This window comes from Indicator indicator, chromosome 8 (assembly GCF_027791375.1).
Source record: "Indicator indicator isolate 239-I01 chromosome 8, UM_Iind_1.1, whole genome shotgun sequence".
Taxonomy (NCBI): domain Eukaryota; kingdom Metazoa; phylum Chordata; class Aves; order Piciformes; family Indicatoridae; genus Indicator; species Indicator indicator.
The window spans coordinates 11,379,674-11,392,479 of NC_072017.1; the positions used below are offsets into that span (position 1 = coordinate 11,379,674).

A 12,806-nucleotide genomic window follows, 5' to 3' on the forward strand; every position below is an offset into this window, starting at 1 on the left:
TTTATCTGATTTAATAATGCACAATATAATTTGCTGATACTGCTTGGTGTTTTTATAATAGAAATGTTCAAGAGATTTCAGAATAGTAAAATATCTCTTCAGGGAAAAGTATTATTCATATGAAGCATAACATGAGGTAGAAAAAACTTTCAGTGTGTATGATAGCAATAAAAACTTCTCACTTTCATGAAGCAGTACTTATGTGGTCACACACACTTAATGGTAGATCAGGTCAAGGAAACTTTTAACATATGTTCATACTGTGACACAAGTTACAGTATTAAGAGGCTCTCTTTATCATTATGCTTGTAGTGGCATGCACAAACTGGATATTTTGATGCTAGTGTAGCTAGTTCCAGTTCCTCAAGCAGTATAAACTGATAACAATGCTTGTGTTTTTAATGCAGTTGTAGTGTCAGTATAGGATTTTCCAGAATAAAATGAAGGAAAGTGCATCTTTTCTTCCATTTCATTCACTGCCTGTCACCATTCCACTTGTCAGAGCAGGTTACTACTGATGTGGGAAATGTCTGGCTAAGAATGCCATGCTCTACAAAAGTGGTAGCTAGCAACTAAGCTGTTCTTAACCTTCATGAAGGATGGCTGTATCTGTTCAAGTAAGCTATGGCTCAAAATGCCTGTGAAGAAAAATTGAGGATAAAGTACTTAATCAAGGTGCTTTAATGGACACTTCCAAGGAAGCATAGTCAAGAGCTGTGTTTGATGCCTTGTAGTTTAATATTAGACAATAATGAGTATGCCTTTTATTTTTCAGAAACCTTTGGAGCTCAAAATGCATGAAAATAACCTGAAGATGTCTGCATTTATAAATGCCACATATTCAGTTGCATATGGAAGATCATCACTAATTTCCCAGAATTCTGGAAGTGTATAAAAATGTAAAATTTTTTACACGCTGCCTCTTAGGATAGGGATGCTAACTTCTGCCTGTGGCAGTTTGAACAGCTGAAACTGAATCATCTATTCAGTTTTGCTGCACTGTTCTTTTTCTGTCTTAATCTTTTTTTATTGTGACTTGTTTAGTAATTTTAAAATTGTTCAAAATGGTAGCTTTAAATAAAGTTTGGACTTGTCTGTAAATTTGTCTTTGAAAAAAGTTTTCCTCTGGTTTACAAAATGGAGTACAGACTTTGGTGTGCCTGTAGTAGTTTGTTACTTCCCTTCAGAGAAATAAGTAATACTGCTAGTAGTCCTGGGACAAGAAAATCCTGTCACACTGTTTTTTCATCTAGAAATGAGGTGTAGACACAGTACATACTTAATATGTTGTCTTTATAGCCTAGGGTATAGCTGGCCTGTGAAAAAGTTGTTTCTGTTCAGGCCTGTGGAATTAATTTCTATCATCACACTTATCTGAGGTGAAGTAAATACCTTGGGTTTGTAGTGAACTGCAGAAACCATCTGGATTTTAATTCATTTCCTGTTTTGCACTTTTAGTCTGCAGTGGTATAAACCTGTCTGAAAACTTTATCTTCACAGGTAACACTAAAAATTACTACAGTTGAAAGCCTGTAGAATCTGTTCTTAAAATATTTGACTTTGTGAAGAGTTTTCATGTAGGAAGGAAGAAATCTAGAAAATTGACATTCAAGTTAACATTAAAAAAGTCAAAATCAGCACTTAATAAGGTCTTGTGACAATGGCAGAATTAGGATTGTGGAAAAGTAGATTGGGAAACCTGAACAAAAAGTTTCTTCACTTTTTCAGAGCTGCTAATAACATTAAGTCAAATTGAGCTAGAAATAGCTTATTTAGCATATCTGCTGCATTCTAGAGATCCTATTTACCTTAACAACAATGCTTTTCCTCAAAGTAGTTAAAGCAATCATCATTCAGGGTTGTCTTCCCTCTCAGGTTATATGCTGTGGGAGACAGTCTAGGAACAGGGAATAGTAAACAAGCTTGAATAAAATGAGTGTGATTCTTACATGGATTTCATTTTGATTTGTCCCAGGCATTATAAATGAATTTTGAAATGACAGATTACAATCACATATCTCATCTCCAAAGACAAAATTAGCTCAAAAGGTTTGAAGACTGTTTAGTTACTGTGCAGGCTTTAAACTCAGTGATAGTGTATGAAGAAAAAAAATACAAATTTGAGGACATAGCAAAAGCATTGTGACCAAGGCAAGCCTATGAAAGTGAAACAGATGTTTAGTCACTTCAGCGTAAGTCTTAAAAGAGGACATTTTCACAAAGAAGATGATTTGTGCATTTCAGACAAATCTAAATGATAGGGTAAGTTGTTAAACAGTTCAAGAAATTCCTGCATTCTAGCCCTGGAAGGGTCATACTTTCTCTCTCCTTGTTGTTTACATAATGGACAAGATTGGCAGGGACCTGAGGAGGTCATCTTGTCCAACAACCCTGCTCAAGCTGAGCAACTAAAAATTGGTCACCCAAGACTGCCCAGGTAGCCTTTGAATATGCCCATGGCAGGAGACTACAACTTCTCCAGGCCACCTCTACCAGTGCTCAGTCACCCATATAGTAAAAAAGTGGTTTCTAACATTGATGGAACCTCCTCTGTTCTGTTTTCTGCCCTTCTAGTCTCATTAACCATTGCTCTAGTAGAATTGCTGCAGGAGTTAAGCTCTCTTCTTCTGATACCAGTCCAATATCCATTGCACAAGTTCATCACTTTAGACACTTCTGTGGAGCAATGACTACAAAGAATTCAGCTAATTATTTTTAAGATGGAAGAGGCCAGAACTGATTTTCTTCTACAGCAAAGACAATTCAGTAATAGGTCTGCCCTCAATGGAGATTGCTGTGTAACACCTGTCTGTTGTGAAGTGAATGACTTAGCAATAGAGTGAAACCAAATCAGGTTGAGCTTTGACTTGCTTCCACTACTGGAAGTATCTCCTACTTTGACGAGAAGGGTGGAATAATTATTTTCTTAAAATAAATTGCAACATTGCTTTTGAAACTTGACTTTAATCAGATCCCGTTTTACCTCAAAGCAATTCATAGTCCAAAACAAATTATAGCATTCACAAAGCTGAAGCATTAAGACAACAGAAAACCCATAGCAACTTTGGATTGCTTTTGCTATAGTACAGTATTTTGAACTGTAGTTACCTACTACAGGATTATTACCTTGCATAACAGCAAGGAGTTCAAACAACTCTTCAGCCATAAGCTTTGAGGTACATTAGTTAAACTATTAGACTAACTGGTTTACTTCAAAAGAAGCCTTTGCTCATTCTATACAAGTTAGCATCTTCATGCAGTATTTATTCAAAGACAGACTTGAACATTTCTTGCCCTACCTTTATGTAAGCTTCTCTCTCTTCATTTGTCATGAGAGACACAAGTTCTGGATTTTCACAGACTTCACCATATGAATGAGGCTGACCACCTACCATTAAAATAGGATCCAGTGTTTCATGTTCCTCCTCTTCATCAAAGTTGCTGCCTGCTACTTGCATTCCTGCTGCACTTGAGTGCTTGGCCTCTTCATACTCACTAGTGTCACTGACTAGTTCAGGTAGTTGGCTCTTGACAACAGGAGCTGGGTCTTTGCTTGATGATGACTTGAATTCATGCATCAGAAGAGTCTTGATGATTTCACTATCAGTGAGAGTTTCTTTAATGCTTTCTTCAGAAGCATTTACTCCTACTATAGGATACAGAGTGTTAGACGTAGCAATAGTTTACAGTTACCACAGGCATAAATGTCTTTTTTCTACTTTTTTTTTTTTACCTAACACTTCAGAATTTTCTTGAAAGTGTAGACATTTCCAAGGGCTTTCCACTTTAAAGATTACCAATAATGCTACTGCAGGGTTAGAGCCAAAGCCTTCAGGACCTGGTACCTGACCTCTACCTTTAGGAATACTACCTACATCAGCCTGGAGGCTACTTTTTAGAAGTTAAGAGCTGATAACCACTAGTACAGAATTGAAGCATTACTCCATATTCTAAACCAAACCACCTACATTTTCAATAGGAAAGATAAAAGCAGTAAAACTGCTGAATTTAACTCACCAATGCTACTCTTGCTGGCTGGTGTTGGTCCTTCTATGGTGCTCTGTGACATCCAGATAGGTTGATCTTTTGTTGCTTTCTCTCTTTTCTTCTTGGGCTCAGAGTCTTGGACATTGATAACTAAGTTTTGAGTGTACATATTGCCAAAAGAGGAACTTCTGTTGGTCCATTTTTCAAATTGGCTGCAAGATTCTATCGCGCTTGAACCCATCTGATTAAAGCTGAAAAGTTGCCCAATTTTGGACAGGTTGAATTCAGGCAAAACCCACCTTAGTTCCCTTAAAAAAAAAACCAGCCAAACCCAAGAAAAAAACACAACAAACAAACCCAACCAAACAAACTCCAGGAAAAAAAAACAACCCAAAACCCACACTAAGTAAGATATAAGATAAGTAGATACTACATTCTCACAGAAAGGGCTATGAGTAATAGCCTAAGTAGTCTGGAAAATTACTTCAAATATAAAAAGGTAGCAAGAAATCCGAAACTCACAGAACTATAAATGCACGATGATAATTTAGAATGCCTTAGCTACTCCAGGCTTCATTAAACAGCTAACAATAGTAGAAACAAAGCAGAAAGGAGTAGAAAGTAGGATGAAAATTCAGTATTTCAAAAGTTTCACAACTGGAAAAGTGTGGGAGGGTTTGTATTGATTAGTAGATGTTCTGGGGTTATTTTCATACCTTTCAGTTAATTCTGGTATCTCTGTGGGCTGAGGCTCCAGCAAGTCGTATGGCAGGACAGTATCTTCGATCTCCCGCAGCAGCACAAAGATGGGTTCAATCTGCTCATTGAATTTTGCTAGCAAGGTTCGAGCGTTGCGCTTGGGCAGTGCCGAGGCATCTTCCTCTACTTCACTGTTGCAGTAAGTGCAGCGGAAAGTCTCTGAAGCATCGTTGAAATTGGAAATTCTCATGTTCATGGGACGCAAGAGAGCAGCAGCACATTGTTAAGAAATCCACAGCCTGAACAACTGCCCAAATATTCTTTGTTTACATTGATTAGGGAAATGCAAACTAAAGGCAAGCTTTTTGTTTGTTTTTATTGAGAAGGACTGATGATAGTCACACACTTGCTATGTAAGAGAGAAAGTTAAGTTGGCTAGAGGTTGGAAGAGACCTTTGAGATCATGAAGTCCAACTAGGCTCACAATCCCACCACTACTGCTACAACATCCGCACATCTTTTAAATATCTCCAGGGATACATAGGGTATCATCAGATAGTCCATAAGCTTTTTTTTTTCTTTTCTGTTCATAATGTAAGTGGGTAAAAAAGGCATTCACAAGCCTAAGTAGTGTCTGGTTTTAGTTGTTCAGAGCTCTAAATTTAAAAAAAAAATCCTTTAGATTCAATACATATACTAAAACCCTGTATTTATCTCTTAAAGCAAAAAAGTGAAAGCATATTCTGTCAAAATACATCACCAGCTTTAATGTGTGCTTTTGAGCAACCTCACAAAGTCGCTCCATTTAGAACAAAGGGGTGATCTGACAGTACACTAATGTCACCCTTGACAAGTCAATTTAGTCATTTAAAGTTCATCCTCCCTGGCTCTGGGCATCTTTTCCGGATACCATCATCCTGATGTTAAAACAACAGCTGCACTTAGAGTAATGTATTGCAATGTGAGACCATGTTAACTAGTTCTGAAAGAGCACTCTCTAGTTAGGCATTTTGATTTTAGAGGAGAAACCTGCAAGCTCTGATACGACTTCTGCCGTGGGTCTGTCTTCTTGCCCTGGAGGAGCCTGAACATCTCTTTTTCCAGCATAGGAATGAGAGAATGCCTCCTCTGCTGCCAAGCTGCAGTATGCTTATTGCAGTAGATGACTGCAAACAGGTTTATCCTTCTTGTCTAACTCCTCCATCAGAAAAAGTGAATACACAAATGCATGAACTAATAGATTCAAAACAAAGTGAGTACTATGTTATCCTTTCCATATGAGGAAGCCTCACAAGACTTGGATGAGTAATCTTAAACCAAGTTAAATGTCTTGTTCATAGCAAAGCTCAGGCCTGAAATCCAATTCCAAACCCCATCTTGTATATTCAAGATTCTTCCTCTTGCTTCTGTTATACCAAGACAGCTTTTCTCTTACCCTCACCTCTCAGCTTCCTTCCCAGGCCCTTCTCCACCCACAAACAAGAAGCATATTCCAACAAACATGCCTAAGATAAACATCCTAAGAAAAAGTAAACAACGTACCTGTAAGTACATCAAAGAGCTGATTGACTTCCAGGTCTGTGTAAGTGCTGGAGCAAGAGGGGCATTTAAAAGAGAACCTGGTTGTTGAATCCCGCTCATCTGCTTCTATTTTCCGGCGTACATGATCCAGTTTGTATTTTACCACATCCACCAGCACTTTGTAGTTGATGTAGTAGTAATTGTGTCTTGTGCTCTTCCCGTTGGGCCCTGTTTCAACTCGCATACGCAGCTTGACGAACTTTTCTGCTTTGAGCGTGTTGAGGATGGTGCGCAGCTGCTTGCGTTCGTACTTGAGCAACTGCAACAAGTCTTCCTCCTTCACACAGGGGTAGCGGAGCAGCACATCAAAGGCCAGGGAGAACTCTACTCCATAGAAACCACGCACTATGTATTTGGCCAGGCGCTTCAGGGCTGCTGGAACCTCTGTGATAACATTTGTCTCTTCCATCAGGAGCTGGAGGACTGTCAGAAGTGCTGGACAGCAAATGGAAGGAAGGTGAGCTGTAGTGAACCTTAGTGCTCGCAGGAACATACAGAGCACTTCCTGTGCTGCACTTCTGCAAGAGTTATCACTGCATAGATTACTGCAAAGTACTTAACCTGCAACCGGGGATGGGAAGGTATCAATAGATATCAAAGATTACCTAATCTTTATAGTACAGCAATTATGGCTGACACATTCATGTTCTCTTGTGTAAAAACTCATGGAAGACATCTAGGAAAACATGTTACAGAAAGCATGTAATAACCCTCTTCACAGAAGACAGCAGAGTTAACTGTTTTCATTCACAGCCAGTCAGGTAAGATGTGAACACTGTATTCCTTCAAAATAAAGCTTAGGACACAAGCTGGGCAACAAATCCTTAGCTTAGGTCATAAATATGGAAATAGATCTCAAAGCCACAAGAGGGGTTTGAGCACCTTTTGGCTTGCTTTATGTGATTTTTCTGCTGGATGCCATGGTCAAAGAGAGGCCTAGCAAAGCTGGGGCACAGGATGCTCCATCTAGTCTGGCACTGCCCTCACTCAGCACAGGGTATTTTGGGCTGTGCTTGAGCCTGCTTGTTCCACCACACTAAAACATCAGGGAACATTTGTAACAGAATATTTTCCTCCTTAAATACTCTTCTCCTTTGCAGAGATAAGGCTTCTGTCAATAACCAGTTCCTAATCCCATTAACTAGAGTGTGACTTATTTTAATCAGTCCAGCTACCCTGTTTCTTGTTTGTAAGGAACAGAGAAGGGAAAAAAATGGAGAGATGTTTGAATACTGCATCCCAGTTCCCTTGTCTGAGGCATGTTCAAATCCTACAGTAATACCTAATACATCAGCCTCTGGCCAAACTGAGTTGCAGAGAACCATGCGATGTGCTGCCAAATAGTGCTGGTGCAGCCACAGGATCAAAAGGTGGGTGGGTAGTAGGATGGCATTGCCAACACTGCCACCCGCTGCTGAGAGTCCTTGCTCAAGCTCAGGTGATTGTGTATTGCTACATAGAGCTTCCAAGTGACCTTCAGCAGAAATCCTACTTAAATGAACAAAACTTATTTGCAGTAGCCTGGTAGTTGAGCCATAATTAAATCTGCATCTCACAGGCTGTTTTGGACAGCCTAAGTCAAATGTGAACCTGTTGCTCTTAGGCTGGGAACCTGAAGGCAGTAGCACCACACTGATCTAAATATCCCACAGGAAGAGCAAGGGAAGCAGAATAGGCTGGCCAGGGAGGAGACTGAGTCTCTCTACTTCCACTAGACAAAAGCTTGAGCAGCCTGACCTTGCTTTGATATGAGTTGTGCCATGAACAGGGATTGGGCTAGACAGCCTTCAGAAGTCCTGTCTAACCTAAATTCTTCTGCTGCGTTCCAACAGTGTTAAGTTTTCCCACAGTAAGGAGAGAATCTTTAGGGAACGTAAGTCAATTCATTGACAGTCCTCAGAGCATAAGAAGTGCAATTCTATGCTTTTTTACAAAAGCACTGAGGAAGGAGCAATTTAATTTTTGTTTGACTCTTTCACTTCTCCTTTGCCTTTATCCTCAACACAAGCTTAAGTACAGTGCATCTAACTGCCACACACTAGCAGGGCTGTGTAACTCATGCCATGACAGGACATTCCCTTCCACAGGCAGGAAAACAGCATGTTTTCAGCCATGTCTCCCAGAAGATAAATCCTGATCTTGCTCCCAGCAAGGGTATGGCACACCATCTGTGTATGTGGGTGCAGAGGTATCTGTGCTGGGACAGGGATATACTCTAGTCAAGAGTCAGGAATTCCACCTGCTGAGAGAAGAATAGAAGTTTAACAAAAATCTTTTTTTTTACTCCACCTCTTTCCTTGGTGGATGAGCTACCTCAAGCTGCCAAGTGCATTTTCTGCCAGATAAAACCCTATGCAGTCCTGGTGGCTAACAAGTTAGTGAACACAGTGACCATGTTCATGCTCCAGCTGCACTCAGTACACAATTTTCCTTTCTTGCACCCACAGCAAGGGTTCTTTGCACTTAGAGCCAAGTAGGCTTTCCTTTGATGTTAAGATAAGGGTATGTGGAGGAGAACAGCCAAGAAGCTTCAAACAGCAGAGAAGCCACCAGTGTGTAGGACTGCTTAATTTACTGCTCTTGACTCAAGGCTGTGGGCTGGATTCCCACATTGAGTCTCCAGTGTTTTAACCCTAGGGGCACCTGAGTAAACCACAAATCTTGTGGAACACAGACAAACATCAAATTTCTTCCACAGAAAAGTATGCTAACGACTGCACTTTCTTCCTCTTTCTGGCTTCCCAAATTTGGAATTTCTTTCTGTGCAGTAACTTATACTAAGCAGGAAGGATGGACAGAGAGTGTTCTCAGCCAGCTCCAGAGATTAGGAGCATGGCTTTGAGTTTCCTCAGGCTCTGAAGAGCACTGGACTTGGTCTTTCTACATTGTGGGCAAATAGCCCACAAATGGAAGCACTGTAGGCTCCAGAAGAGGCCCAAAGGAAAGCAGCCATCATGTATGTCTGCAACCAGTCCAGTCCCACAGGAGCACTGAGCATAGCCCCAGCATCCACCTCAGATATGGTACCAGTAATTGGCATTAGTCTGGGCTGTCATCTCAGAAAGGGCCAGGATGCCCTCTGTGTAGATTAGTTTTTTATATAAATGCCAGTTGGATTGTGCCACTTAACAAAAGAACAAAAACACTTCTGCATCCTGTCCTTAGCTAACAGGGGCAGAATTCTAACACTTAAAGAACTTAGATTAGGACCAAGTCTCATGACTTTTTTTCTTACCCTAAGTCAAATACAGAACAAAACAATTTCATAGGGACTGTGATTAGTAGATAACATCATTAAGAAAGAAGTAGGACCTGAACTGTAAGCTTGTTGACCTATCAGTTCTCTGGATGACTCCTTATCCCAGCCTTGCATCTCTAAAGCAAGCAATACTTTGAAGAGCTAGGAAGTCTGGAGTCCACCAAAGTGCTTCTAAGCACCTTGATGTTTAAAGCTCTTCAGGTCCAGAGTCTTATAGCCTTATAAACTATTCAAGGAAAAAGAAAAAAAAAAAAAAAACAAACCACACAAAAACTCAACCACCCTCACTCCACCCACCCACCCACCAGAACCTCTGCTGCCATACATGAACACATACTGTGTCACGAATATATCCCAGTGAAAAGTTTTTTCCAAGAACAAATCCATACGGCCCACTGTCCATTTGCAGTGGAAATTTAGATACATTTAGAGATTTAGACTTTTGGTTGAATTTAAAAGAAATAACTTTCTTTACAAAAATGGCTAAATTTCCCTTGAATAAAGAACATTCATGGGAAATCAAACCTTTTAAGATGTGTTCCTATAAGCTGCAAAAGAACCAAAACTGTACATGTAGTAAAAACTATATAAAAATCAAAATGGGGGGAAGCTTTCTCTACAGTGCTTTGGCATGTTTGGAGGGGGTATTTTCCCAGCCCATTTGGAAAAACCTCTCTGGGTTGTAGTCACCAAATCTGAAATCTTGCAGTTCAGGAAAACTACTGGTTTCTAAAAGCTGGTCTGGATTTTTCAGACAGTAGCTCTCCTTTAAGAGCAGCTTATGACCACCCATACTAAGGAAAGAAAGAAGAAGAGGAGCAGCTTCCTGCAGAGAGAGAGGGGGGCTTTAAACAGAAATTGGCTCCACAGCAAAGCTGCTGTCTGCATGAAGAACACAGGTATTTTGCTACTCATGTAAGTTTTTCATTAATTTTTTGCCCAGCTGTTAGCATGTACAGACAAGCTATCTTACAAGTTACAGTCTAGCCTCTACCTTGAGCTGCTTTTAAATTATTTATTTTCATGAGAGCAAAAGCTACCTTATTACATTGATCGTCTTTAAGATTATTCAGTAACTTGGATGCCCAAGAGGCCCTTTTGCTTATAGCTTATATGAAGTTATTTTATTGTTCGCTAAGAGGACAAGAATGCAGTACTTGGTTTTCCTCATAAGCAGGAACTACCTTTAGGATCTTCTTTTTGCTTTGGCAAACCTGTGAAGAGTTGCTTATTGTAAGCAACTAGCAAAAGCAGAATTTCAAATTAACAGACATCACACAGAGCAAGTTCTGCAAGGTTTCTCTGAGGCCAGTTACTTAATTAACATTTTGCTTGAGCTGCCTGGAAAGGCAAACTACCCATCTCACACCTAAAGGACACTAAACCAGAAAGATTTATTAGTCTTTTGCCAGACTTCATACAACCATATCATTTGCAAATAAGTTAGAAACTTTATCATTACCTCTCCTGTACAGGCAGAAAACTTCAGGCTGGAATGGTAGAAGAATTGCTCCTTTCCTAAGAGCTAAAAGTAACTGCAAAACGAGCTTAAGTATTTCCCAGCCCTTTCCTAGACCTATCTGTGATAAGCCCTAATTAGCACCCAGCTGGAGTGTAACAGTCCCCAAATCACATTTCATTAGCAACTGAATGAATTCAGCCTTACATATATTGCATCATGATAAAGTTCTAAATCTTATTGCTCAATGAAATCCACCTACAACAGGCAAGAACTGAAAATATGACTGCAATCTTTGATTAATGTTTTCATTAGCATGACTTTAGAAGACTAAAAGTAACATAACTCTTTTTGTTGTCATTGCAAAACAAATACTTAGTATAGGTAATTTACATAACTTGTGTTTAGAAGCTCTCATAACCCTTCAGATACTGGAAGATCACAATAAGGCCTCCTCGGAGCCTTCTCTTCTCCAGACTGAACAACCCAACCCTTTCAGGCTGTCTTCATAGGAGAGGTGCTCCAGCCTCTGATCATCCTCTTATTTTAGTAGCTGTAGTAAGAATTTAGATTTGAAAATACTTCAAAGGTTTGAGACTGCAGTGTAGCAACTGCAGGAACAAGTGACTATAAAAATATCCCTGAGATTAGCTCTGCTCTTGCTTGTGAGTTATACTGTGGTTCTTGAGTATGCCTCTTTGTTGTCATCTTGTCACACCAGAAAATGCAAAGGAGCAGGACTACTTGCTGGTACCTGCTGTGTTTAGTCTGTGGGAAATGATAACAGTAATAATACCTACAGGTTTCCTTGCCAGTGTCTGTAACCTCAGTGCATGGCAGTGTTCAGCCTGTGTGGAGGTGTGGAAGCAGATCACCAGAGAACACCAAACAGCTTTCTAAATTAAGGAGAGGGATGGTCTGGCTGGTAGCACCACTTTCAGAAAGAGGAAATCACAGTCACCTCTGCAAGCCGTGGCTGACAACACTAGGAGTTGTTCGCCAGGACAGTTAACCTCCATGTAGCAGAGGTAAATCTCCATGCAGCAAAGGCGTTGCTCAGCCAGGTGTCTGCCTGTTTGGTGGCTGAGAGGCAGTTCTGTATGGGCTCACGCTGTGCTGCCTCAGAGCTGGAGTGAAAATCACAACCCCCCCAAAAAAAGAAAGTCAAGTGTAGTTTGAGCAGGTTATGTGTGACTGCAGGTTGCCCTGGCACCAAGGGCCGTGGGAAGCACCATTTCTGCTGGTATGTTGTTGCAATGTTGTGTAACAGACGTTGTTGAAAGCAGGAGCTTGAGGTGGAGATAGGCAAAGTCACCTGGCTTCATTTCAAACCCATTTGGGTGGCTAGGGTGTTTATCTCAAATGGTATGGGCATGCACTGCACTCACAGGCTACTTGATGAAAAGGAGGTAGATAACCAACTGAACAGTCTTGAGGGGAGAAATAAATACAGAGTCTGATCAGAGGCTAAAGGAGAAAAATGGGTGTGTTGCTGGTTTTGGGGGGCACAAGTCAAGATCCTCACAGAGTAAATGGATCATGTTTTGCCTGTTGGCAGAGCAGAAGTTGGTGTACCTGGCCTGGTGGGAGGTTGTGGTGTGCATCTTGGCTAAATGCAGCTGTTATAAGTTGCTTTAGTATCCTTTCCAGGCCAAACAGCTGCTGTTCTGCCTTTCCTTGGACAGGCATGTGGAACCTAAGTTCTGCTATATCTTACATTCTCCACACCAAGTGATAGCGAGCCCTCAGTTTAGAAAACAAAGTCTCTAGCTATCTAGCTTGTGCATTCAAGCACTGCAAAATAAAGAAACACCTGGCTTA

General features: G+C 40.5%; 2 protein-coding genes across 2 annotated transcripts in view; one reads left to right on the forward strand and one right to left on the reverse strand.

Annotated features, from left to right (window-relative positions):
• Positions 1 to 1,030, forward strand: part of PCM1 (pericentriolar material 1) — a 37,382-nt gene extending 36,352 nt beyond the window's left edge. The window contains exon 38 of the mRNA XM_054383310.1: positions 776 to 1,030. Coding sequence (XP_054239285.1) covers positions 776 to 801 — 26 coding nt within the window. The 3' untranslated portion in view covers positions 802 to 1,030. The remainder of the gene's footprint in view (positions 1 to 775) is intronic.
• A 2,233-nt stretch (positions 1,031 to 3,263) lies between these two features.
• Positions 3,264 to 6,676, reverse strand: LOC128968596 (general transcription factor IIE subunit 1-like). Its single transcript, XM_054383149.1, has 4 exons — positions 6,229 to 6,676; positions 4,704 to 4,905; positions 4,018 to 4,238; positions 3,264 to 3,646 (listed from the first exon to the last, which is right to left on the reverse strand). The coding sequence occupies exons 1-4, from the start codon at positions 6,674 to 6,676 to the stop codon at positions 3,264 to 3,266; spliced, it is 1,254 nt and encodes a 417-aa protein (XP_054239124.1).
• Positions 6,677 to 12,806: the final 6,130 nt, after the last annotated feature.

Excerpts from the sequence above, each read along its gene's own strand:
- LOC128968596 (XM_054383149.1), bottom strand. The coding sequence starts at position 6,676 with ATGGAAGAGACAAATGTTATCACAGAGGTTCCAGCAGCCCTGAAGCGC. Across the intron at positions 4,906-6,228 it reads GCTCTTTGATGTACTTACAG|AGACTTTCCGCTGCACTTAC; the intron begins GTACGTTGTTTA and ends ACGATGCTTCAG. Across the intron at positions 3,647-4,017 it reads AGCCAGCAAGAGTAGCATTG|GAGTAAATGCTTCTGAAGAA; the intron begins GTGAGTTAAATT and ends ATCCTATAGTAG.